The sequence below is a fragment of the Betta splendens genome, chromosome 19, assembly GCF_900634795.4.
Source record: "Betta splendens chromosome 19, fBetSpl5.4, whole genome shotgun sequence".
NCBI classification, from domain to species: Eukaryota; Metazoa; Chordata; class Actinopteri; order Anabantiformes; family Osphronemidae; genus Betta; species Betta splendens.
This window is the reverse complement of record NC_040898.2, coordinates 8,939,166-8,964,021: the sequence shown is the minus strand read 5'-3', so window position 1 is coordinate 8,964,021 and position 24,856 is coordinate 8,939,166. Positions and strand designations below refer to the sequence as shown.

The following is a 24,856-nucleotide window of genomic DNA, read 5'->3' as shown; positions in this document are numbered from 1 at the left end:
CCAGTGTCACTATTTGATAGTCAGCTTTCGTCGAGCCACGTGCAGGAGACAAAAATATGAAGACAAGCTAAAATCCACCTTCATGTACAGGGAAGAAACAAACGTTCTACTGCTGCTTTGTCTGTCTCCTCTTGATGTGAAGACGTGAGCACTTCTGAAAACAAACCTTCACCGCATTAATTACATTTTAGACTCTGGAAGGACAATGCAGAAAGGTTTTATTAAAAGAATGACACTGATATTATATTACACTTTTTCCAAATACCAGCTTTTTACACTATGTACACCACTGACAGGTGAACTGACAAAAACAAATGCTCTATACATAATATGCAGGAATGCTTCTCATATTTTGTTCAGCTGACCTAAACACGCTTAAAGGCACTTGCTGATACACTGTTTGGTACAAATTATGGTGAAATCGTTTCGTTACCAATACCTTCTCATAATATGTAGTTGTGGTTACAGCCCATATAAATTAGCTTTTTCTAGTTGCGGCTGCCTCCAATATTTGGACCATAAGACGCCTCCTAAACTAAACAAAGGCTAAAGCATCCTGGAGGTTTAATTTACAAGAAAGAAACTTACAAAACATTGTTGCCTTCTAAACATTATACACATATTTACATGACACATTTGGGTCCACGCTGACCAAGAGGAAAATCATTAGAACAACTTAGTAGATGGCTTTGTTGCTTTGACAGGATGATGTAGTGAATGGGAACAGTGTTGGGGTTTTTGAGCTGTAAACGTGGCTTCTGTGTAGTGATCAGCATTTCTACAGTACCTCAATGCTTAAGTTCAGTTTGGTAAAGTTACTGATGTAACAGACTTAAGACTACAACAGATTTATTCCCCAGATGTGGTTTGGCTTGATGAAATGAAGAGCAGCATCTCAAGTGCACCTTTTTCAATAAAAAGAACCAAACAAAAAGAGTTTGTTTATGCTGAAACCAAGAAACGCAGCTTTGCTCGTTTAGGAAAGATCTCTTCAAAAGGAAGAGCAGCAGGTGTTTGTAATTCAACCCTTTTAGGGCAATAAATACTTTTTTCCAATGTCCATATAAAATACCTGTGTATTAAAAGTTGTACTTTATCCTCCAGATAATCTTGTCTTGGTTTAAAGTATAAATTAGGTCTTTATACTTTTTGTTGCTGGATCTCTCAGTGAAATGTTTTCTGTTTGCATTACAGAGAAACAATCAAATTCTGTTTCAAAAGAGCCCATTAAAGTTTTGCATGCTACCGTAGGTTACTTGGTACAGTGTAACACTTAGAAGGTCCCGTTCCTTTGGTCCCGTTCTGAAATGTCAGTCATTGGAGTTTCACACTTGTCATCCGTGCTAACGATCCTGTACTGACCAGCCTCTGTGTTCCTGGATGTCTGCTTGGTTCTGCTCTGCAGAACAGCGTGGATCAGGCCCAGGGGGACGGGCATCATGGCAAATATGATCAGTAAGCCAAGAACCGCCAGAGCCCAGGCAGGGTACGGCAGCTTCACCTCAGAGGCCTAGAACAAACAATGCAATAATTACTTCAACAACCTGGAGACTTGGATTATTATATAAGTTTCTATTGCAGGAAAAAAAAAAAACAAAAAAAACAACAGGACTTGGCCTCAAGATAAAACTTCTCTTGAGGTCGACTTAAAATCCTTCAGGTTGGATTCACTGCAACAAAGAAGAAATGTTTGTACATTCGTAATATTTGCCCGTACCTGCTCTTGGTTCCATGCATTGTATGTTGGGGTTGAGATGAACATGCGGATGGTGGTTGCTCCCAGCAGCCCCAGCATCGCGAGCAGGCAAATATATTTCCACAGGTACTTGTAGACCACGCTGGGACGCCAGCCCAGCATCGCCTCGATGTCATCAAGGAACCTGCAGACACAGAATGGAGGACGTTCAGCTTGATGAAAACAAGACAAAGATGAGAGACAAGTCAGAGAATGGACCTCACCTGTCGGCTCCATAGAGCCACGACACGCTGAAGGTCTCAAAGACCACCACAATGATGAGGGGCAGCGTGGCGGAGTAGTCGTCGAACATCGTCACAAAGTAGTTCCCGCAGCGCTGGGTGAAGAGCAGGCCGATCAGGAACCCAACGAAGCAGCTGAAAACTGAGCAGAACAAACAACAACTCCTGTTTATATAAACTCAACCACTGGGGTACAGAGGTTGGTGGTTTTGACAGAAACTCCTCAAAGGTTCGCCCACATTCTGCTTTTCAGTGTCCATGATAGCAGCTGATCTGTTGTTGGGACGTAAATCCTATTTAGTGTCAGCACGATGACATGTGACAGGACGCTGCTCTATTGACTAATGTTGTTGGTGACAGCAGCAGTGAGGTAAAAAAAACAAGCAGGTGTTTACTTGTGAACTTGGTCTTGTTCCTGGCCAGGGGCTTAAAGCAGTCGGTGAGGGGGGCGAGGATGCCCTCCATGGTGCCAAACATGGTGCTGAGGCCCAAGTTCAGCAGCATGAGGAAGAAGAGCGCTGACCAGAAAGGGCTGCCAGGCAGGAGAGAGATGGCCTCTGTGAAGGCGATGAAGGCGAGGCCTGTGCCCTCCACACCCTGAACACAAACAAGGCCACAGGCTTTAGTTTCCACCTACAACACAGGTTTCCTAATTAAACTGACATCACTCTAAAATGTCGACCTTCTTCATCTCTTCTTCCAAGTCACAGTCTGTCAAATTGCCCAGGATGTTAGTCCCATTTCCCAGTTGTTTAAGCCAGCCTCTGTAATCCTCCACAGCCACAGAACTGGGATCAGAGTAGTCGAATTTTGGAATCAGGTTTTGGTCCATAGAACTAATGTGCGTTGAGAGCAAATTCAGATTACTGGAAACAGGACAAGAACAAGAAACGTTAGTCAGAAACATTCATTAACATCACCACCTCTTACATTTGGTCAATCTAAGCATGTTTATTTCTAGTTAGATCAACATGTGTTCTATATTTACAGATACTCATGGATATGGACCTACCTGGCTACACATTCCTTGACTCTGTCTTTGGCGCGGAAGCCGAGCACAGCAAACACCACCAGAGTGGCCAGAACAGACGTCATGAAGTTGATGGAGGAGACAGTGAATGCATCGCGGTGGCAGTTGTTGTTCTTGGGATTATAGGAGGAATACGCGATAATGGACCCGAAGCCGAGTCCCAGGGCAAAGAAGACCTGCGTGGCTGCCTGTCGCCACACCTGAATGTCAGCCCAGATCTCCAGCTGGAAACACAGTCCGAGTAAAGTCAGATAAAAGCTCACATCTGTCTTCATTCCCTGAAAACAACTTCAAATTTTATCTGCTTATACCTTTGGATAGAACATGTGAGCGATTCCTTCTAATGCCCCATCCAGCATGAGCCCTCGTATTAGGAAGCTGATGAGCACCACGTATGGAAAAATGGAGGAGAAGTACATCACCTACAGAAAGAAACAAACAAAAAAGTCAGTTATGTGATGTACACTTAGGTTTCAAGTTGTTCCAGGAAATAAAATGAAGACCCACTTTAACCAAGAGGGTTTAGAGACATTTCAGTTTATCTACTTGTTACATTTTGCACATACATGCATGTAAGAAGCCTTTCATTTAATTGCTAAATCTGTCCAACCCATGTCCTCCACAGAGACGGTCAACGTGTACAACCGGCTGTTTGTGACACACTGAACATATGGCTCTTGTAATTGAAAGGGCAGGTTCTTAAGTCTGTAATCGAGCATAACACCTGACGTCAGCGTGAGTGGGATTAAACCTCCCTTGGTGCTTTTACACCAAATAAAGGCCAACACATCATCTGTGACAGGAGACGTCTGACTAAAACTAAAACTAACATCAGCCATAATGAGATGCTGTGGTGTTGATTTTAGTGTGTGAGTCTGTTATACTTCATCACATAACAGGGATTTAGAGATTTCAAGTGGGTCAGTACCTAAGCCAAGCATTCCACAGACTCCACCGCCCACAGTAACCCTGAATTTTAATTCCAGCATATGACTAGCATCTGATTCCCCCACATTGCTCTCACTTGTTTCCAGGCCTCCTTAGCTGTAAAAGTCACGAAATGTAACATTCTGAAAGACAAAGCTATAAAATCACAAACAATTACCTTAACAGAGGACTTGATGCCCTTGAACATTCCCATGCAGACAAGTATCCAGGCCAACAGCAGACATCCGACAATGTTAGGGTTGAAGGAGCCCGTCTCGTCAATAGAGTCAGTGACATCCAACGCTTTGCGGTACCAGAAATATGACGTGGGGGAGCTCATTTCACATTCTTTTACTGGTGTAAACACAAAACAAGGGATGATCAGTTACAGCTTTTACCTGTGAAATACAGCATTGTCTGCAAAGCCATTACCTGTTACATTTCTCTGTTCTGGACACTTTTCCCAGGGTAAAGGATGCTGGAATGAATTCCCAAGGTAGAAAAGACTCCATGCAAGGATCACGTTGTAGTAGAGAGCCACAAAGAAGCAGACCTGAAGACATAAGACAAAAAGATTCACCGGGTTCGTAGGAAAATACCTTTGGCCAGATAACTAAATACTCTATATTACAAGTTAACTACAAGTATATTTGTGTGTGGTTTCAGTCACACAATCCTGCAAACAAATTTCAAGAGATGCATCAGACATTCGTACCAACAGTGATTTTTTTTTTTTTGCTGCTGCACAACAAGAATAAAGTTGAATCTACGTCTAATTTAATTAAGTCAACTTGTTGATTTGAACAACTTGAACACTCCATCGCACGTCAGCCCTGTGTCCAAACATGTCATTAATGCCATAATCTCCTGCTGCTCACAAAATGAGTCTTGGCAAAGACGTGCGCCACAGAAAAACTGTCATTTTCGGTTGCATCAGCTCGATTACATACGGACGGTTAGAAAACCTATTACGATGCCGTTAATTTAATTATCGCTAAATTACCACGCAGCTGGAGTAGCCAATCCCAGCAAGCTTGGGGGAGATGTACTTCCACACGCCGATGCTTCCCTGTCGGATGGCCTGACCGGCCGCCAGCTCCAGGAAGAACAAGGGGATGCCCACAACGAGCATCAGCAGCACATACAAGAGGAGAAACGCTCCTGAGGAGAAAGGTGACGAAAGTTAGTGAACAAGCAATCACTTAATATTACACATAAAAGCTTTTACACACTGTCAGATAGTTTAAGACAGTTGTCATTTTGCCTCAACAGCCCCGTAATTGTTGCTGCATGTGCTTCAAATAAAACAGAACACTAGTGTTGACTCCAAGCAATCAGACAAAAAAAAAGTTAGGGACTGAGTGTACTTTTCCTGAAAGTAATTCTCTCTGGCAAGCGATGGAAACCAGATGTAGTAGCATCCAACCTCAGAGCAGCACTGTTTATTATTCTGCACACATCATACACAATTTACCAAACAGCATTATCATCCGATTTGGAGACATGCACACTCCTTAGAGCACGCACATGCTAGTTTAAGCAAAGCTATAATGATGACTCTTCACTCATGACTGTCCAGTGACTTAGAAACTAAATATTCTCCCTCCAGTCCTGCTAAAAGGTCAGTTCTGCGCACACCCCATTTATTTTACGGCCTTCAGCTGTGGGTGTGCTCCTTTTAACCTCTGAGGTCAAACTCATTGATCCCCTGAATCAGACATCACTAAATGCCAATCATCGCCGCTCACCTCCTCCATTTTGATGGCACAAATAGGGGAACCTCCAGACGTTGCCGAGCCCGACGCTGAATCCCACCTGAGCCAGGAAATACTCGACTTTGCTGTTCCATCCTGCTCGAGCGGCGGGTTCACACGGGGCCTCCTGTCGCTCCTCGCCAGCGAGGCAAAGCACCTCGGACTCCGTGGTTTCCGTCTTGTCATCGTCGGTTGGCAGAGGCTGTTTCTCCATCTAAGACGAGAAAAAGAGAAGAAGCCAAAGGAAGTCAAACTAACATCAACCCAAGCAACCAAACTACCCAGCATCTGTACTGGTTTATGATTCAGATGGTTAGTCTTATTATCTTTCCCTGATTAAACTTTTAAATATTTTTAAAATATTTCACTAGTCTGTGTTTTTCTTTACCATGAATCTTTACCATCTTTTATAAAGTTCTTTTAGTGTCTGTAACATATTCAAAAGGTGCTTCATAAATAAAATGTCATTGCCTCAGGTTCATGTTGATATGGAGGCTGTAGTTATGTTGCTGTATTAGAATGCATTATAATATTTTTTCTAATGTTATGCACGCCTACATATAAATGCAGGTGAGACTTGTTGAACGACATTTGCGTAAATTACGGAAATAAATCCCCGCACCTTTCTGCACTGGAACCACCGCTAGCTTAAAGCTAACCACGACAGACACAAAGCGCCCAGTCTACAGCACTCAAAGTTCTGATAAACCCAACAGACCTGGGATCCAGCGACGGTCCTCGACAAATAGACAGAAGATGAGGGAAAATGAAGGAAAGGCAAGACTTAAGCGAAGTTCTGACGATGTTCCGCGTCCGAACAGAGCGCTAGCACGTGCGTCTGCTCTGTGAACAGTTAACGTTACCACGTAGTCAACCAAGCTGAAATGTCTTCAGAATGGCTTCCTCGGATTCAATTCGACACTGCCGGTACATATATTCTGGTAATAAAAGGTCCAACAGGAGCAAAAACGAACTAAAGACATCGGCAGGTCGCGCTTAATCCACAACCGCTCATTGGGCAAACCAAGGGCCGGTCTCTTCCGTCTGACGCAACACGAGTGATGCGTTCCATGTCATCGGCTTTTTGTAAACTCAGCACATAGACGGCTGTTTCAGAAAGCAGCACATTTACAGGTCAACTGCTCATTAACGTGAGCAATTGACTAACTGTTCCACCGGTTTCATAGAACCATAATATTATGATCGCACTGTTTTAACGCCACTATTCTTGAATACGGTAAAGTATTTCGACAACTCTGCAATAAACGAAAATCGTCAAATTAAAGACTTTACGACCGATGCCGCTTCGGCGTTGTACAATTAGCATTGAACGCAACAGAGTTTGGCTCGCTCCATGCATTTAAAAGGAACCCAGTAGTTACCGCGTGCGCGGTTCCGGTGGGGGTCGTGAGGGTCTTAACACACTGACCTTATCCTGGCATAAGGTTCATCTGACTTCATTCACGTTTACATAAACCAGTAACGCGTGGTAAATAACCACTTGGTTTGAACACGTGGCATATTTTTTATTTACAATAGCCACGTTTTACAAAAAAAGAGTTAAAAAAAAGTAAATGTGATGTAATAGTCTGACTCTGACATCGAACGTGTTTGTAGCTGAAGTGGAATAATGAATAACTTTAACAAGCTTATTAATCAAAAAATGACCCGAATAACATTCGTGAAGCTAGTTTAACGTTCACATATTTACACATGCACGCTGTGCCACGTATACCTGCGCTGCAGGCAAGTCAGTGCGAAAGACGTCCGCTGCCGCTAAATAAATAAAACAAAGACCGCAAATAGCGGCTCGAATATATGAAGAAGCAAGAAATACCTTGTCTTATTGAAATTGTAGTCGCTCTCGACAAAATAATCCGGGGACCCTGAAAGCGCAGTTTAGACGTCCGCTATTTTATTCACCCGACTCCTCCTCCCTCCGCTGCAACGCGAAAAAGACTCCAATTAAACTGTTATGAAACGTGACACCAACTAGTCCATTTATGATGCCTTGAATTTAAATGGACCATGTGTGTTTATGCAAAGATGGTTAGTTTATGTTGAAGATGCAATTAATGAAGTGGCCTGTAATATGTCTGCAGCCGCACACTACTGTGAAGATATAAACTCTATATTTATGATTTCACACTTTAAATATTCTCTCTATATTTGCATATATTTACTGTCAAATATATTAACTTATTTGAACTGATTTCTATTTTAAGTGGCCGCTGTTTGAGAGTCAGTGTGCGGGGAAGTGGGCGGGGCCGCAGCAGGTGACACACCTCTGCTGCGTAAAAGCTTTTAATTCCAACGACAGGCGCGTGAGAGACCTGCAGTTTCACCGAGACGCGGGCGCAGTTCACGCTCGGGGTAAATGCGCACACGCATCAGTCGGCAGCAGAATTAAAGCCCAGGAAGCCTAGCGACCGTGGTAAGTCTGACCTGGATCGGTTTCAGCTGCCCGTGGAGGTACATGTCACAGGTAGATGTTTGTAAGTTGTCAAGCTAGTGAGGAAATTACGTGTAGCCAATTTTAATGTTTAAATTAGCATTTATATGGTTTATAGACAGGTATGAATTCAATTAGTACCATTACCTATCTTTACCTTACATTTTATAGAAACTGTGTTTACACTGCTGTGGTCCTTTTTACATACAGATACATTATTTCCTAGAACTCAGTCATTCATTTTAAATGTTCTGTCGGTTTAAACAACTGGCCGTGTTAGTGTCCACCTCCTCTGTGACTCAGACTTATATTGGTCCATAGTGAAGCTCAGTCCCAGTTCCACCAGTTTGGTTTTAGTGTTTTTGGTGAAACCCGCCTTAGAGAGGTGCTGGTGAGGGGGGGGGGGGCACTGTTGTGGTCAGTACAGATCAGAGTGGCTCGGACCTGAGGCTCTGCTGGCGTCGGGCGGCACCGATGATCCCACTGCCAGGGAGAACGTACTGTAGGCCGCTACACAAGTAGCTGATGATCCGTGAGCGGGGTCAAAGGTCACCTGGCCGCACCCTACTGTACATATACAGTCTATCCCCTCTGTGCGGCTGAACAGATGACCGTTTCCTTTTCGCAGGAGGTGACAGCGAGGCCACAGGATGACTAACACCTCCCGGTATCTGGTTAATGTGAGTATTATCTGTGTCACGCACTCCAAACGTGGCGCGACCTGTTCCCCCGCTGATCTCCGCTAACCGCCCCCCCCCCCGCGTCCGCAGCACCTGCTGACGTTCTCCCTGCGGGACGGCGAGGCGGTGAACGTGGAGGAGGCCAAGGCGCGACTCTCCTTCCTGGCTCAGAGCAAGAAGCTGTGGATCCAGCAGATGCACCTGGACGTGGGCGCCGAGGCCGTGCTCCTGCGCGACGTCCAGAGCCAGGTGAGACCCGGCCCGCCGGCGCCGCCGGCCGGGACGTCCCGCGCCCGTCCGGTTCTAAGTGGCTGTGGCGTCCTCCCGCAGGACGAGCTGGAGCGCTACGCGCTCAAGTCCATCTACCGCTGCGAAGCCGCCAACATGGAGGCGCTCTTCCCGTCGCTCCTCGTGTTGGTCTGTCAGAGCGCGGAGGAGAAGACGCCCGAGATCCTCTTCTTCAGCTGCGAGGCCGTGAAGGTGAGAGAAGCAGCCGGTCCCGGTCCGGTCCGGCTCCGCTTATACGAGTGATGCCACATCTGGATTCCTCCTCCCGCAGGCGGAGGACGTCTGTGCCGACGTCCGGCGCGCGGTGTCGAACAGGAGCCAGCGGCTGTCGGACGCTCTCAGGTACCGCCTCATTCTAAACGACCAATAACAGACCAGACCTTCAAGCCTTTTCCCATTAAACTGTTTGCCTTTTTCCTCTGTTACTTTCATTATGACTGAGTGGCCGCTGAGGCCCAGCAGCCGGGTGTCACCATCTCCCCGGCTCATAGAAACACAGTGTAAACAGAGGAGAGAGGGCGAGCGGGCGGGCGAGCGAGCGAGAGAGAGAGACTCGTTTTACCGGTTCGTACATAGCTTAAGAAGGTGTGACAGACACAACAAGCCCCATTGTGACAGAAAGTGGAGGCAGAGCAGGGGAAGGTATCGCCGGCCCGAGCGGAAGACCTGCCTTTAAATTCTTGTGTTTTTGAGGGAAGTGATGGACAGACACGTGTGGTAAGAGACACTCCGCTGCTTTCCTTCTGCACTGACACGCTGTCTAACACAGCCTGAAGGACACTTACATAATGGGTGACTTGTGTGGGAAAGTCGTGTCAGGAGTCGACCCCACGGCTGTGTTCTGGTCCATTTCAAACCGTTTGGGCTGTCGATCGGTTTCTTTTGAAAGCAGAATCGGGGGGTGGTTGAATTGGCGAACGGCGTTGAGTGGATCACAGGACGCGGCGATGAGCGAGCGAGGCGTGTTTACTGCAGTGTGATGGTAAAAATAAGGGCTCCAGGCTTGAATTACAGAGCCATGGCTCGACGTCTGTTGACGGAGGTCCGTGCCTTGTCGTCCCGCTCACCCACACGGGGACCGATGCTCTTCTCTCCCCCATCAGGCTCCCGTCCACGGGCGGAGGCATGGAGCCCTACGACGTCCCGCGGCCCCCGATCGCGCATGCTCCCAATCACCCGGCGACAAATCCTCCCCCGTATCCTGGACCGAGAGGTAAGAGAGGCCTCGCGTGCACCGTATGGGGGGGGGGGGGCCCACGCGATGCATCACTGACTCCCCTCCTCTGTTCCCGCGCAGCCAACGCCACCAACGCGCTGAACGCGGCCGACGGCAGCCCCGGCGACGCCCTCCTGCGAGCGCAGAGGGAGATCGTACGTCCGTTCCGTCAGGCGCCTCGGGCGCTTCACATCTGCAACGGCATTCGCGATAATAATAATTAAAAAAACGGTGCTCGCGTCCGCAGGACATCCTCAACCACTGCTTCGAGGACGTGGAGAGCTTCATGGCGCGGCTGCAGCAGACGGCGGAGGCCGCCACGGTGCTGAGTCAGCGGAAGAAGAGCAAGAAGAAGAGTAAGAAGCAGAAGGCCGAAGGTGAAGCGATGCGTTCGGGGGCTTTTAAACTGAAAGACCACAGCTATGCATCATGATAGCGCTAATCTTTTGCCCTTGTGTCCCTCCTTCTGAATAACAGAGGATTTACTCGGCGCTAAAGCTCAGCCTCCACCAGAGCAGGAATTCGTTGATATCTTCCAGAAATTCAAATATTGCTTCAGCCTCCTGGTGCGTGCTCACTTCGGCCACCTTCCTCTCTGATTGTCACACGTTGGCTTAAATCCGCCCGCTGGTTCCGTTACAGGCTCGTCTCAGGCCCCACATTTCAAATCCGTCGTCGGAGGAGCTGGTTCACCACATATTTAAGCCCCTGGACATGGTGAGTGACGGCGTCGACCTCGGTGTCTCCGCCCGTCCGGGTCCCGTGGGGTGTTTGCTGAGGGCAGCTCTGCTGCGTGAAGGCCTGCTCTGGGCAGCGTTTGTTTGACTTGGTTCGCAGGTTTTTTTTTTCTATGCAGCATTCCTTTTGTGCTTGTCAAACATTTGGTTTGGATCGGAGGCATCCGACCGCTGCCCCGCGGTTCTCCAGCTGATAAAACAAGCTCTAATTCAGAGGATGAGAGCGTTCGTCCTTTTTAATCGGATGAGTCACTACTTCTTAATCCAGCGTCGGCAGCGTGGCTCCATCCATGGAATGCTTCAATGCAAAATTAGGAGCCGGGCGCGTCTGTTTGATAAAGCATTAAAGGCCTGAACGCTTCCAACTATGAATGAGCACAAAGGGAATCAAAGGGTGGACTGGGTGTGTTTGATTTGCGTTAGCTGGCACACCTGAATGGAGAGTCGGATCTCGGGGACTGTGGACGTCGCTCTTTGTATCTGTAGCTACATCCAAAAAAGAACATTCATCTTAATTGACACGATGTGTAATTGATATGCGGTAAATGTGTGGCGTATGGAAGGACTGACGTGCGTGTGTGCAGATGGTGAAAACCACCGGAGGACCCGCCCTCGGGGCCTCGGTGTCCGGCCCCGCCCTGACCTCCTCGGCCGTGTCCCTGCTGAAGGAGACCCTGAGCGAGCCGGAGCGGCAGCTGTGGGCGTCTCTGGGGCCCAACTGGACGCTGCCTCGGTCAGTAGCTCGGGTCTTCATCGCCGTGCGCGGTGCAAAGGGGCGCTTTGTTTACGTGCCTTGCGCTCCCACAGCTCTCAGCTTACGGGGCCCGTAGCTCCCTACAGCCCCGTGTTCCTGAGCGGCTGGAAGCCGGAAGCGCTGAGGGCCGACCGACAGGTTTGGGAGGATCCGGTTGAATCACAGCACAAACACGAGGCTCTGCAAGTGAAGGAGGAGGTGTGTGTGTGTATGTGTGTGTTTGTGTGCGTGCGTGCGTGCGCGTGTCCTGCTGCACCTCTTGATCGTCACCGTTCATCTGCTTTGCTCAGCAGAAGCCTCAGCCGCTCGGACCTCGAGACGCCGGCGTCAGCGCCGAAACGTAGGTCAAGTGTTCGGTTCGAAGGGTTCGGCTGGTGCCTCCTGACGCCCCGATTTAACGGAGTCTGCTCGTTTCCCCCCCCGTTAGTGACGTCGGCACGCACGCGGCCCAGCCGGAGAGACTCTACAGCTGTAGCTACAGCTTCATAGCGAGGAACAGCAGCGAGCTTTCGGTGCAGCAGGGGGAAACACTGGAGGTGGTGACTAAATGCATTCCAACGGTATCGCTCCAGAAATGTTTTTGTGACTAAAAAGAATATTTTCATGGCAGGTCATCGAATCGTCCAAGCGCTGGTGGAAGTGTCGCAACCGCTTCGACGAGGTCGGGTTCGTCCCCTTCAACATCCTGGAGCCCGCGGCTCACATCGACAGCCCCGTCAGCAACAAAGCTCCCCTTGTAAGACGCACGCGCCTGCGCGCGTGGCAGCTCGCAGGTACGCTCACACCTCCACGTTCCAGAGTAAATTCCTGGCTCTGCGTTCCCGCAGGCGCCCGCCCCGCCCCCCGTGGGCAGGGCCGCGGCCACGCCCAGCCCCCCCGTCCTGCCCAAAGGCCCCGCCCACGCAGGGAAGCGTCCAATCAACCTGCCGGCGTTCAGCCAGCACGTGCCGGCTGCGGAGGACACGGACAAAGGTGTGTTGGTGTACAAAACAAGGATGAGGGCAGACATAGGCGCCGCTTTACTGTATGTTGAGTGTTATTTGGAACCTTTCAGTCATGATGGTGAACGATGAGCTGCTCAAGAGGCTGACGAACGGGAAGACCAACCTGAACAAACCCCTGGTGATCCACCGCTCCGCAGAGACCACGGTCCCTCTGGACTATCACTCTCCTCCGGAGGAAGTGGCCCAGTGGCTCCAAGCGAAAGGCTTCAGCGATCAGTGAGTTGGTCTGGACGAGCCACAGTGACCCACGGGCTCAAGGATGTGAGTCATCAGCTTGCGCTGTGTCCCTCAGGACGGTGTCGTGTCTGGGAGTGCTGACGGGCGCGCAGCTCTTCTCGCTCAACAAGAAGGAGCTGCAGACCGTGATTCCGGACGAGGGAGCCAGAGTGTACAGCCAGCTCACGGTGCAGAAGTCACTGCTGGAGGTAAACGCTCAGACGAACGTCAGGGTCGTCATCGGTGCTGGAGCCCTGACCCTTTTGGAAATCTCTTCCTACAGGATGCCAAGAACGCCACAGAGTTGGAGACAGTCATGGAGAAACAGAAGATGAAGGTGGACCTGAAACTGGAGAGCGGCACGTTGTGAGAAGAGACACGGCGCAACTCATTCAGATGTACAAACATAAGTTATATTCACCAGAGAAGTGACTCGACTTTCAAAGACTCTCCTGCTTATGTCCACACTGCTTCATCTTTTATCGATGAAGACGAAAATGTAAACTGATACAGGTGCTAGTCAAATTCACTAAAGTGTACGTTCATGTGAATAGTTTTCTTCCAATAACTTAAACTGTATTTATCTTTGTATGCTATAATTTAACCGTAGTTTAGTTCAGACACTGATAAGAAAAGGCACACAAGTTAAAATGTTGGGATGTTTATTAATTGAGACACTAACATAACATTACCAGCAGAAAATAAACATGAATTCACACGCCCGGGAAAAGCAATGCACCCATTCGAATCAGCTTGCACGGAAATTTAATCACGGGGGGTTCGGCCAAATCGGGGCAGGACTCCACTTTTTCAAATGACTAATAAAGTTGTGAATGTCAGCAACGTGGAATTTCCAATGTTTCATTCCTTTCACAGTTAAACCTCTGAAGTTACCATTTATTTTAACTAGTTTAAATAAGAGAAACGCAGGAAATTTAAAAAAAGATAACTGCAAACGATACAAATCTGAACACGCATTTACTGACAGAAGGATTTCCATCAGTGCTGGTAGAATAAAAAATTTGATCAATTAAAGTAGAACACAAAGTTGATTCTATATCTAGCAACTTGCAACTTTTTTTTTTTAAACTGAACTCCTAAAACTGACTGACAGCAAATAAAGTACTAGAGACAAATGTGGACAGACATTCAAGAACTGCAATCAAGCAGAGGGAGATAAAAAAAAAAAATACAAGTTCTTCGTTTCCAGATTTTAACAATCACTGGGTCCAGTCCATCCTTATTTACAGACAGATTCTGTATGAAAACACCATCATAGATAAAAGAACATAGCCCAGCTCTATTTTATGCCTCAGTCTAGACCACTGGTTCGTTTGCGCTGCATGTTGTAATCAGCATAGGGACGTTTAGAACGAGACATGGGACATGTAGAATACAGACAGTCACCATAGTACAGATGTGGGTATTACAATAAACACCACTACTGATCAATAACTAATCTCCATCCAAATACAAATCTGATATATTTGGATGCTGGTAAATTGACTTTATACAATATATCATGTTATCTCTGGGTTGGCGGCATTAACTGTTAAAGCAAAGAAAGGAAGCAGGCAGGAAAAGGCTAGAACAGTGTTAACATTGGGGACAGATGAGTAAGAGACAGACAGACAGGAGGGTGTGTGTCAGTGGTAGATGAGTTTGGTCTTCAGAGGTCGCCCATGTCCCTGTCGTCCGCCCGGCGGGAGTCTGACCGGCCGTTCATCCCGTCCCTCCTGTCCCGCTCTCGTGACCGGTCTCTGGACTGGCGCTCCCGGTCCCTGGACGACCTGCGTTACAGGATTATATGCAACATTCAGTGAAATGACACAAACCAAAGAGCATCCAGAACCTTCAGTCAAGACAAGTGTACTGCATCTGAGCTGTGGCTGACAACTGTTCCCATCGTTAACATGCCTCACACCTAAACCTCAACATCATGCCAGCGCTGTCGTTTCTTTACTTGTGTCTGGAGCCCTGCTCGTGGCTGTGACGGTGGCCTCGGTTGCGGGAAGTGGAGCGGCTGCGGTGTCGTCGTCTCCTCTCCCTGGAGCGTGTGCGTGAGCGGCGCCGCTCCCGTGACGCCGAGCGCGACCGCCGCCTCCTGCGGTCACGAGAACGGGATCTGATTCAGAGGAAAGAAAAGACAACGTTTAAGTCTGCCATCAATACAAGAAGAACTGATTTAAAATAGTATGACACTCTTACCTTCTATGCTCTCTGCTGCGTGATCTGGTCCTACAAAACAAACCAAGGCCAACCGGTGAGTTTGCTTTGGAAACGAATAGACAATTCAGTTCCATCAAAGTCGTGATCTAAAGTCTTCCTCACCTTTTCTTCATCCGTTCTTCTTTCTCCCTCTCTTCCCTTCTCTTTAAACGCTCCTGGTTCCTTTTCTCCTGTTTGTCGACCACCGTTTTCTGATTATAAAAAACAAAAACCACACCCCGTTAGCAATGAATGCAATTAATATTTTCCCATTTCAAAGAATATTTGTGTAGCAACGTGTCTGCTGTGGACATGGTACGAGAGACTGCACACACACCTTTAGTTGGTCCAGTTTCTCTCTGATCTGGATGAAACCCAGGTGAAGCTTCCCACCGAAGTGGTCGGCCAGACGACGATCATTGTCGTGCAGACCCAGGTAAGCAGAACACACCTCGCATACCCGAAGTTTCTGCTGCTGGAAGCTGGAGGCAGGCATCGAGTTTCTGTATTCTTCCTACATGGGTAACACAAAGAGAAAAGGGAGCATTAAAAGGATGGAAGATGAGGAAGGCGGCGGCAACAGCAGCAGCATCAAATTTCCTCACCTCTGCATCCTTCTTTCTAGTGCGGACCTTCTCCACTTCCTGTAGAACTTTCTGGGCTTCATCAACGTTCCCTTCAGCTCCAAGCTGCTCTGCCTTGGCCAGGAGCTTTCCTATTTCCTCATTCAGCTCATGAACTTTCTCTGCCTACAATGCAACAGAAGCACAATTCATAGGTCAAGTTCATAACATCCTAGGACATTAGACGGTGCACAGATTTTGAAGGTGAGGTGTGGTTTTCACCCTGTGCGTACCTTTGCAGCCACCTCTGCACTGATCTCTTCTTGGGTCTCAGCCAGGCGCTTCTTGGCTAGTTCTGTCCTCCGGTCACAGTCAGCAATGAATGACTCCAGGTGGTCCACAGCCTTTAAAGTTCAACAATTAAAAAAAATTGTAACTGGGTTGGTTTGGAGTGGATTGGTTTTCAAATGACACCGATAAGACAATAATAAGGCCAAAATATTTCTTATACCAGTCATTGAAAAAAAATCACTTACATCAAGTTCAAAGAATAGATCTCGCTCCTTAGAGGCAATTTCATAATCCGCTCGAAGTGCCAAGTCGTGGATCTTCGTGCACTCTCCCAGGTCCATACGCTGTTACCAAAACATAAGCACACATGAAGCAGACTGCACATACATAGTAATTAAGTATTTTCTTTATGACATTGTTTGCTGTTAAAGGCGTTGGACGTAAATGCTGGCTTACTTACAGTTCCAGACAGGATGTCATGTGGACAGCAGTTGAGGAGATGACTTTTGCACACTCGCTCATCAGTGAACTTGACCCTCTGCCGCGTCTCATCACCTGAAACAGTCCAAAAGAACAACCAGTCAGAAGGACTTCACACACATGACAGCAGGGGTGACGTATCCAGTGCTTTTATAAATAATACTATATTAATGCTACATTAACGAGACAATTTGTTGTCACATTAACTGTATTTAAAATGTGCCCATTTATCTTTTTAAAAATAAATAAATGTTACTTCGATTGAAAAAAAAAAATTTCTGTATAACATGTTTTAGTTCTGTCAGTAGCTGTGCTTCTACTATATCAGGGGTGTCAAACTGATGCCCTCGAGGGCTGCTGTCCTGCTGCTTTTCCAACTCTCTCTGCTCAAGCTACTGTACTACTGATTACCTTGACCAGGTGTGTTCAGTCAATGAACAGCAGGAAACCCAACTGACACACCTGGTCATGGTAATCAGCAGAGAGAGATGGAAAGCAGGGGCCCTCAAGGAATGGAGCTTGACACCTGTGTACTACATTGTTAATTATCTCATTTCAGGGCCAATAATGTTTTCTAATCTATTTGTGTTTGCATGCACTTGGCTTCCTGTTTTTTTGTAGTGCATACCTTTTCCAAATAATATGGCAATATTTGAGCCTCAAGTCTGTTAAACTTATGGGTCCCAAAATCCACAGTAGAGTATCAAAGGATTAGTTGAGTGAGGGCACAATACTGGTAAATGATTATTTTAAAACTAACTAGAATGGATTGCACAACCTTGATTACACAGCTTGTTGCTTAGATATCAACACACTGGGCATTGCACTATGCAGGAAAGCCTGCTTTAAGACTGAGGCAAGAAAGGTAAACATTTCAAACAAAAGGTTCCAGCCAAACCTTTTACAAATATGAAACACAAAATACAAAAGAAATCCAAGGTAGAAATTGTTTATACACACTGCGATCTGCACCACATACTGTACCCTTCTGAATCTTCAAGACCTCAGCTGCAGAATTTTAAACCCGCTGTAGAAAAGTATAAATGGAAACAGTTTTCTTGCCCATACCTGCAGTAAGAAGTTGGGAGTCATACACAAGTCAGATTGTAAATGATGTGTGAAAGGTGTTGCGATGATAGCTACAATTGCCTTTTGAAAATAGACGTCTAGTGGAAAATTGAGAACTGCTCGTTTGGATTCACCGCGATCAGACGTCTTAGCTCAAGCTGCAAAATGCTACTGCAAGTTGTAATTCTACTGCCTATTTGTGTGGTTGTAAAAAAAAAAATCCATCTTAACTTCCGGAAGGCAAACAATCTTTTGGATATTCATCATAACAGCTTTAAAAATTATGTGTGACTCACGGCTCGATGAACATGAGGCTTTTCTGCAACTCCTTTGCAGATTGATGTAGGCTGGCAAAGATACACTGAACCTTAATGAATAAAATAAAGGGGCCACAATTGTTCAGTTTGTATGCAAATGTATGGGAAGAATTTTTATATTAATCTCATCACACAAACAGCCACAAACTCACAACACAAATTCACTCGTACTATACAGATTCAATTATTAATTTAAGATAATCCACAGTGCTGCAATTTAACTCTGCTAAAGGCAGTTTGATCCTTACGTATGATGTATGAAATGACAGGGCAATAATACGCTGTCACTTTCTGCCAATTACAATAAGATGTGACACCTGATTTATCTATTAATGTTTGTATCCACACAGCTGGAAGCTATTATCATGAAAACAAACATAAAGGCAACAGTAGTTGGTCTATTTAAGAATTGTCTGTATGAGAGGTGTACATGTACATCTTGGGTTCACTTAGCTAGGAAGGAAATAGCTAAGGAACAGTTGCCCGGTTTACCTATAACTGCTAAAAATCCTGTTTATGTAATTTGATTTTGCCTTAACCAAGTGGAGCGTTCTTATTCGATGCCAATGTGTATACTACAACATCTGAGTCAAATACTACAGGTTTTACTCCTTAATGTATCTGAAGGTAGCTGAATAAATATGGTGAATATAAGAAAGAGTACAACAGTATTCCAAGTAGGGCTCAGTACCACTTACAGGATTATGTAGTACTAATAACAATGTATTTACTTGATATTAAGCCTTAAGCCTGATATTAACCTTATCAATACATCTTAAAAACACCAAACATTATACTTACTTTAGATAGAACAGTAATTATTTAACCAAGAAACAGAATTGAATATTACCAGCGGTAATCATGTTGTGAAGGACACATTTTATAACAACTGTGGTGATGAAAATTATTAAGCAGATTTTCCCGGGAAGGCACCATATGTTATAGCAGAACTGACATTATCGCAATACGGATCCGTTTCATGTGTGGCGTAAAATATTGTTAATTCCCCGCTACCAAAATGTTACATAGATTTATGACAGGCATGTAGAAATTACTAAATAACCACAGCGCTCAACCATGCGTGGTACGACGCTAGGTAGTGTAACAGTTTCGCGACGCACAATAAACGTAATCGGCAGGGTTAGCTTCTTAGCTAATGCTACTAGCTGGACATGTATTTGAATGTCCTTCGTGTTAAAAACTCAAGTTTCTCATTCACGACAACACGCAGTGGATACAAACATTAAATTCTAACGTTAATCCGTGGTGGCTTCCTAAGGCCAACATTACAGTACTTTTACGCAGCCCTCTGTTGTACATCCATTCATGCAGGTCTGTCCATCACACGCCAACACAAGCCAACCTCAGCAGTGGCTCCATCTTGGCTAGCTAGTTTAGCTAGCAGGCTACGGCAACTCACCATCCCTCGCTGTCCCCATTAACTGGTCGAGCAAAGCTCTCATTTGAGCTTGTGCAGACATTGTTGTGCGTCCTCCGTCGATGCCGTTATAAAAAAAACAAATGAAAACAGTTCCGTAGTGTCGTTGTTAGGTTATTTTACTATTTATTCTACCAAGCATCACCGCTCGCAGCTCTTCTCTGTTTCGTGGACTTCCAGTTTCCGTTCTGTGTTAGGGAAATTACGTCAGGGCCTGTTGTTTAAAAGTTCCGCCTAGCTAAAGCTAAAGGAATAGACTTTGACGTAAAATTGACCAATCATTGCAGTTAAGAGCAAGTACATTAACCAATCAGAACGACCTAAACCAAAATATTGAGGCAGTTTTTAGCCCCGAGTAATGCCTGTCAGGTATTAGCCTCACACGATCATTTAGTTTGTAGTAGGTATTTTATAGCTTTATCTGATTAAAAACTAGAGATTGTTAATGTTAGCGTCGTTGTACTATTCGATGTTTATGTCCTAAGTCTAGAAACAGGGAGGCAGCAGAAGATCCCTGACAGACAAACTCGGGGCGGGACCGTGGCCAAAAAGTGGGCTTGCCTTTGGGTTATTTGCGCAGCAGAGCCTGACAGGCAGCTTTGTAGATGTGTGTCAGGCCTGCTACATGTAGTTAGCCACACGGATTACCACAGGAGACGACAGAGGAGTGTAAAGTAAGAGAAACACGTCTTCTTGAGTCAGTGTTAAGTCTTCCTTTTAAATTGCACCGATGGGCCTTTGGCGTTAAGCAGACCCGCACTTCCTGCTGATGCCGGGCTGGCCTTCGTTCAACAAGTTAGCTGAAAAGTACCAAGGGGTAAACTTTCCGAACTAAAACATGCTAACCTGGAAAGAAGACAGTATTCTTCACCACTTATCTAACATAGTATCTCTGAGTACATTTGACAACAGATCTGCCTTCTATCATTCGTCTACTTGAAGCGTTCTCCCACCGGTTTCAGTCAAGTACAGTGTCGTGACTGTGGCTACAGAACAGGGTGTGTTAAACTGGAATATAATGGTGCTTCATTACGGGTTCGTTGTCTTTGTGTTCAGAAATCTCTGGAGTCAGTGTTGGCAGGTCTGAATAGGCTCCGCTCTACAAAGGGTGATACGGCAGAAATAGCTGGACTCACAGACACTGCTGCTCTTTGTGTTTCTTCATGTACTACATCCGTGATTGGCAGCCAGATAAATGCGTTATTGCTGCAGGTTACTTTGACTGGGACGCCTACAGAAGCAGACGCGTTGCTATTATGGGGGTGTTTACTATGTAGTAAATAACCGGGTTGTTTTTTGTTTTTTTTAAATAGTTCTCTCATTTCCTTCTCTTTTAAGGAGATCTGTGCGTTGGGAATGCGTTGAGGTGACAATGGAGATCACCGACCACGCCACCGAGGGCGACCCTCTGAAGAGGGAGGAGGACCCGGCGGAGACCGGAACGGCACCGCCGGCCACTGAGCTCAAGAAGAAGAGGTGTAAAGAGGTCTTGGGTTTTTCCAAACTGACCCACTGGAGAACGGCAGTCTTCTTCCTCTCCTTGTTTGTCTGCCTCACCATAGTGTTTGCCTTCTCTTTCATCATCCCCTGCCCAGTCAGACCACAGTATCTGGCTTCGTGGAACAGGACTTTTTATCCAGCAGGTGTGTAAAAGGCTGGACCTTTTACAGCTTGGTACAGTCCCAACGCTGTGACTAATAATAGACCTCTCTGCTTTGCCACAGCGACGTACGATTTCTTAGCTATCGAAGATGCAAGCGATGATAAGGTGATGGATGTCCTGTTTACCCGCAGAGCACCAGAAGGCAGTCAGAACAACACGTGCGCCGGCGCAGGTATAAAGATGGACTTTATTGTCACGGAATCAGCATCATCACCAACTGGTTTCTCTTATTCAGCCGCGTGTGTGTTCCAGGTCTGCCTTCTCCATGTCTGTTCGTGTCAGCGGTGGATGGGACGGATGGCGATACCCTGTGGGAGCGTCCACTGCCCCCCGACTTCCACTGGGCCCAGTGTGGTCTGGAGAACACGGGCAGAAACTGGGACTGTCTGGTGTCCCATTTTACTCTGCTCACTGCCATCGACAAACACACTGGTTTGTGACTCATTACTCTACCTGTATTGTGGATACTGTAAGCTCTTAGTTAGAACCTTGTCGTGTTTACCTGCAGGTGATGTTAGGTGGCAGCAGCCCCAGCCTTCTGGTGTGGACAGCACTGCGCCTGTTCTTAATATCCCTGATCTGGATGGGGACAAGATCAGAGATGTGGCTCTGGTTGCATCCGACCATACACAGGTGCATTTTATTGAAGCTGTTTATCACCTTAGCTTTGTATACATATGATGAAGATGCCGAATAGATGTCTTCAAATTAAATGTCTTCCATCATATTTGCAGACTCAGCTAATATTCCTCTCAGGGAAGACGGGGGTGCAGATGGGTACTACAGTTATTCTTGACTCCTCTAAGACAACCAACCACCTTCTCCATTGCACTGCAGAAAATTCTTACTATGTACTGCTCCAAAAAGGTTAGTTTCTCTATTTTGGTATGAATGTGCACAGATGCATTAGGTTCAGCTAAGTCTGAGAAAAACCTTTAGAAAAAGTCAGTGTTGTCATCTTAATCAGATGGAGGAAGGCAATAACAAAGACAGGGTTGATTAATTAGTTTTTTACAATTATGTAACAGGCCAAACTGGAAGGACCACATTCTAAGTAGTTACATATTTTAACTATCACACAAAGGGCACTATTGTTTTTAAAATGACTATGAAAATGTGACTTGAAATGTGATTTCACTTTATTTTTTGTGAGCTAGGACTGTCAGAAATTGTAAAAAATATGTAATTGAATAAATTACAATACACCAAGACATTTTTCATTCATAGACACTGGCCTGTATGGAATGGCTCTGTGGAGGATTGCAGCAAAAGCTAAAGCAGGGCTGGAGGTCGGCCTTAAGAAGGACGCGTACTGGGAGAAGAACACCACTGCCACATCTGAACTCATAACCGTATACCAGTAAGTCACAGCCTATATTAACTTCATGGTTTATTTTAGCAGCTTGTCGTGGCTTTAGCAAGTTGACACTTATTTGTCCGTAAAGGTCTCACTCGCTGAGACAAGTGGTCAGAACGGACGAAACAGATGATCGATCAAACGTGCTGCTTATAACTGGGAAGGAGGTGGCATTAATTGATGGAAAGACTCTGAAGCCACTGTGGAGATTTAACACCACATCGACATCAGTTCTCAGGTAATACTGTACTTCTGTTTGGTTCATGTACAGTTTAAATAATTAGTTGTAAGCCACAAATCGAACAGTTTAATTTAAAAGTCAGAAAATATACACTGACTCCATAAACAAGTCCAGAATTGAAACATTGTAAATGCATAGACGTGATCATATTTGATTAAAGGAAGTAAAATATATCTTATGTGTGTTCTTGTTTGTTTAGTCAACCCTCTTTTGGTCACTACAACAAAGATGGGTCCATTGATGTAGTAGTTGAAGAAGATATCGGCAACAACACTAAACGGGTGAGGAATAAACATTCAAACATCACTGCCCATCTTCTGTAGTACAGTAATTAATATGAATTATACACTTACGGTGCCGCTGTCTATCTCCTATGCAGGAAGTTATTCTGGATGGAAAGTCTGGTGGCGTGCTGTGGGAGGTGGAGGTTTTAGCCAGCCCTAATTCACCAAGACCTGCGTCCATACACACCACCAACTCCTTCTCCATCTTTGTGTTTTGGGGGATGATGCCTTCTGAGACTAATGTTTCTGTACGTAGGCTGTGGAACTCTCTCACTCTCTGATAACGATAACGACAACTGATTTGACTCCAACATTTGTTTCCAGATCCCGTTGGGAAGTGAGCGGCGTTCCTACATGCTGCATCCTCTCTATCCTAAATTCCTCCTTGAATGCACCAATGACCTGGACCACATTGTAACATTTAAAGGTGATTTGTTAAGAAGTCTGACTCTGTGCTTGGTAGAGATCAGTAAACATAGGGGTCAGTTCACTGTGTGATTGTGTCTGTGTTGTGACTTCAGCCACACTGATGGAGCGTGGACGCCACGCCGCTTGGATCCTGCTCACGGGGCCTGAGGCACAGGAAGCTGAAGGCACTGTTGTTCTCAGGAAGCTCAAGCTGAAGCAGGAAGTGCCTTCCAGCAAAGTATTCCGCATCGGTACTGGAGGAGGCTCAGAAACCAACGAGGACATCAAAGAGGCCTTCAATCGACTTCGGTTCAGTGACTGGTGAAAGCACTGCCTGTGATGCGTTTAGTGTCTGCCTGCGTTAAAATCATTTTTCATCTTACTGGGCTGTGGTTTAACTTGAATTAAGCCAAAGTGTGCACATTTGTTATGACTTTCCAACTGCTGGAAACAACAAAAAAAAAATTCAGTCATTTAGAGGCTGGAGTTGCCTTAATTTGACAGGGTTCTGGGCCTAAGGTGGGCATTTTGTGACTTCTGACTTGACTTTGCTATAAATTCTCTGGTTAGAAAGAGCTCCTGTACCCTGACAATCAGTCCCACGTTGCTGTCGTCCTGCTGAATATCCATGATGATGATGATGATGATGATGACCAGTCTCGCTGAATTATTTTCTAGCACTTTCACGCATGAATACAATGCAGTTTTTTAGTGAAGAGGGTGAATTATGACTCAGATCTATGCAACTGCATGTCACATTGTGTTTTAAGGAAGACTACATGGGTGGAACACTAGGGCGTACATGGGTACATTTTATGTCTCGTATCTTATTCATAGGGGATCACGGTCTTTTAGTCATTGATGCTGTGTTTTCAACTGTGTCTCTTACATATTTTATCCAAGATGCTGTGACTTGTGATGCTGTCGTGTGCACTAAGACCGAATCTTTGCAACATTCAAAGGTTCATAGCAACACTGTGTTTCTGCTGTGGTTTTACAGCTCCTATTGAAGCTGTTCATTTCCTTCATAATTTTAGGATTTAAATAAATTAATGTTTTTTTTCTGTTTTTGATATATTGAAATGTGGACGTAGCGGGATATGTGTGAAAATAAGCATTATTAAACTCTTTTAAAACACGCTTTGGTGTTCTTCTAAAAGGCGATACGGATAAATGAATCACCGTTTACTTACAGTTTAATGAAATATAATTAAATTAATTAGATAAAAACACATTAACATGAAACGAACCGTGTGCTGCCCTCTGGCGTCGCAGGCAACGTGTGAATGCGTGACAGCTCCACAGCGTGGCACCAGCCGCTGGCGTGCGTGATAACGCGCGGGACGGACACGTTTGACGAGAAAAAGGCGGATCGTGAAACGCGTAGTGCATCGTCGTTATCTGTCAGTTTCCGGAAAACCGAGAGGGAGCAGGAGGTGTTTAAGGGGCGTGGAGCGTCGGAGCGCAAAGGGAGGCGCAAGGGCGCACCGGCAGCGCTGATCC

General features: G+C 45.9%; 4 protein-coding genes across 11 annotated transcripts; 2 read left to right on the top strand and 2 right to left on the bottom strand.

Annotated features, from left to right (window-relative positions):
* Positions 1-201: 201 nt before the first annotated feature.
* Positions 202-7,416, bottom strand: LOC114845710 (sodium-dependent neutral amino acid transporter B(0)AT2-like). Its single transcript, XM_029134073.3, has 12 exons — positions 6,407-7,416; positions 5,683-5,902; positions 4,938-5,095; positions 4,367-4,487; positions 4,113-4,288; positions 3,319-3,429; positions 2,990-3,231; positions 2,660-2,843; positions 2,373-2,574; positions 1,960-2,119; positions 1,718-1,880; positions 202-1,510 (listed from the first exon to the last, which is right to left on the bottom strand). Exons 2-12 carry the CDS (start codon positions 5,900-5,902, stop codon positions 1,274-1,276), a joined length of 1,974 nt encoding a protein of 657 aa, XP_028989906.1. The 5' UTR covers positions 6,407-7,416; the 3' UTR covers positions 202-1,273.
* A 561-nt stretch (positions 7,417-7,977) lies between these two features.
* Positions 7,978-13,874, top strand: LOC114845709 (epidermal growth factor receptor kinase substrate 8-like protein 1). Of its 3 annotated transcripts, none has more exons than XM_029134071.3 (19): positions 7,978-8,122; positions 8,769-8,820; positions 8,911-9,069; positions 9,151-9,300; positions 9,380-9,450; positions 10,212-10,321; positions 10,406-10,479; positions 10,572-10,701; positions 10,802-10,890; positions 10,967-11,041; positions 11,646-11,794; positions 11,869-12,013; positions 12,109-12,155; positions 12,243-12,351; positions 12,426-12,551; positions 12,643-12,787; positions 12,870-13,035; positions 13,112-13,244; positions 13,319-13,874. In XM_029134071.3, the coding sequence occupies exons 2-19, from the start codon at positions 8,791-8,793 to the stop codon at positions 13,403-13,405; spliced, it is 1,995 nt and encodes a 664-aa protein (XP_028989904.1). In that variant the 5' UTR covers positions 7,978-8,122; positions 8,769-8,790; the 3' UTR covers positions 13,406-13,874. The 3 variants fall into 3 exon arrangements, with proteins under 3 accessions (XP_028989904.1, XP_028989903.1, XP_028989905.1); XM_029134070.3 differs by having other exon boundaries at positions 12,106-12,155; XM_029134072.3 differs by lacking the exons at positions 7,978-8,122; positions 8,769-8,820; positions 8,911-9,069; positions 9,151-9,300; positions 9,380-9,450 and adding an exon at positions 9,515-9,825 and having other exon boundaries at positions 12,106-12,155.
* luc7l (LUC7-like (S. cerevisiae)) lies at positions 13,681-19,602 on the bottom strand. 6 transcript variants are annotated; one of them, XM_029134104.3, is made up of 11 exons: positions 19,383-19,597; positions 17,942-18,012; positions 16,558-17,645; positions 16,343-16,441; positions 16,100-16,210; positions 15,849-15,992; positions 15,581-15,757; positions 15,367-15,455; positions 15,244-15,273; positions 14,999-15,160; positions 13,681-14,825 (listed from the first exon to the last, which is right to left on the bottom strand). In XM_029134104.3, the coding sequence occupies exons 4-11, from the start codon at positions 16,436-16,438 to the stop codon at positions 14,705-14,707; spliced, it is 930 nt and encodes a 309-aa protein (XP_028989937.1). In that variant the 5' UTR covers positions 16,439-16,441; positions 16,558-17,645; positions 17,942-18,012; positions 19,383-19,597; the 3' UTR covers positions 13,681-14,704. The 6 variants fall into 6 exon arrangements, with proteins under 6 accessions (XP_028989937.1, XP_055360626.1, XP_028989935.1 ...); XM_055504651.1 differs by having other exon boundaries at positions 16,558-17,604; XM_029134102.3 differs by lacking the exon at positions 17,942-18,012 and having other exon boundaries at positions 16,558-16,652; positions 19,383-19,602.
* Positions 19,603-19,916: 314 nt separating this feature from the next.
* fam234a (family with sequence similarity 234 member A) lies at positions 19,917-24,491 on the top strand. The gene is made up of 12 exons (XM_029134078.3): positions 19,917-20,074; positions 20,739-21,043; positions 21,125-21,235; positions 21,316-21,495; positions 21,572-21,696; positions 21,798-21,930; positions 22,291-22,423; positions 22,509-22,658; positions 22,861-22,942; positions 23,041-23,193; positions 23,270-23,372; positions 23,467-24,491. Exons 2-12 carry the CDS (start codon positions 20,773-20,775, stop codon positions 23,676-23,678), a joined length of 1,653 nt encoding a protein of 550 aa, XP_028989911.1. The 5' UTR covers positions 19,917-20,074; positions 20,739-20,772; the 3' UTR covers positions 23,679-24,491.
* Positions 24,492-24,856: the final 365 nt, after the last annotated feature.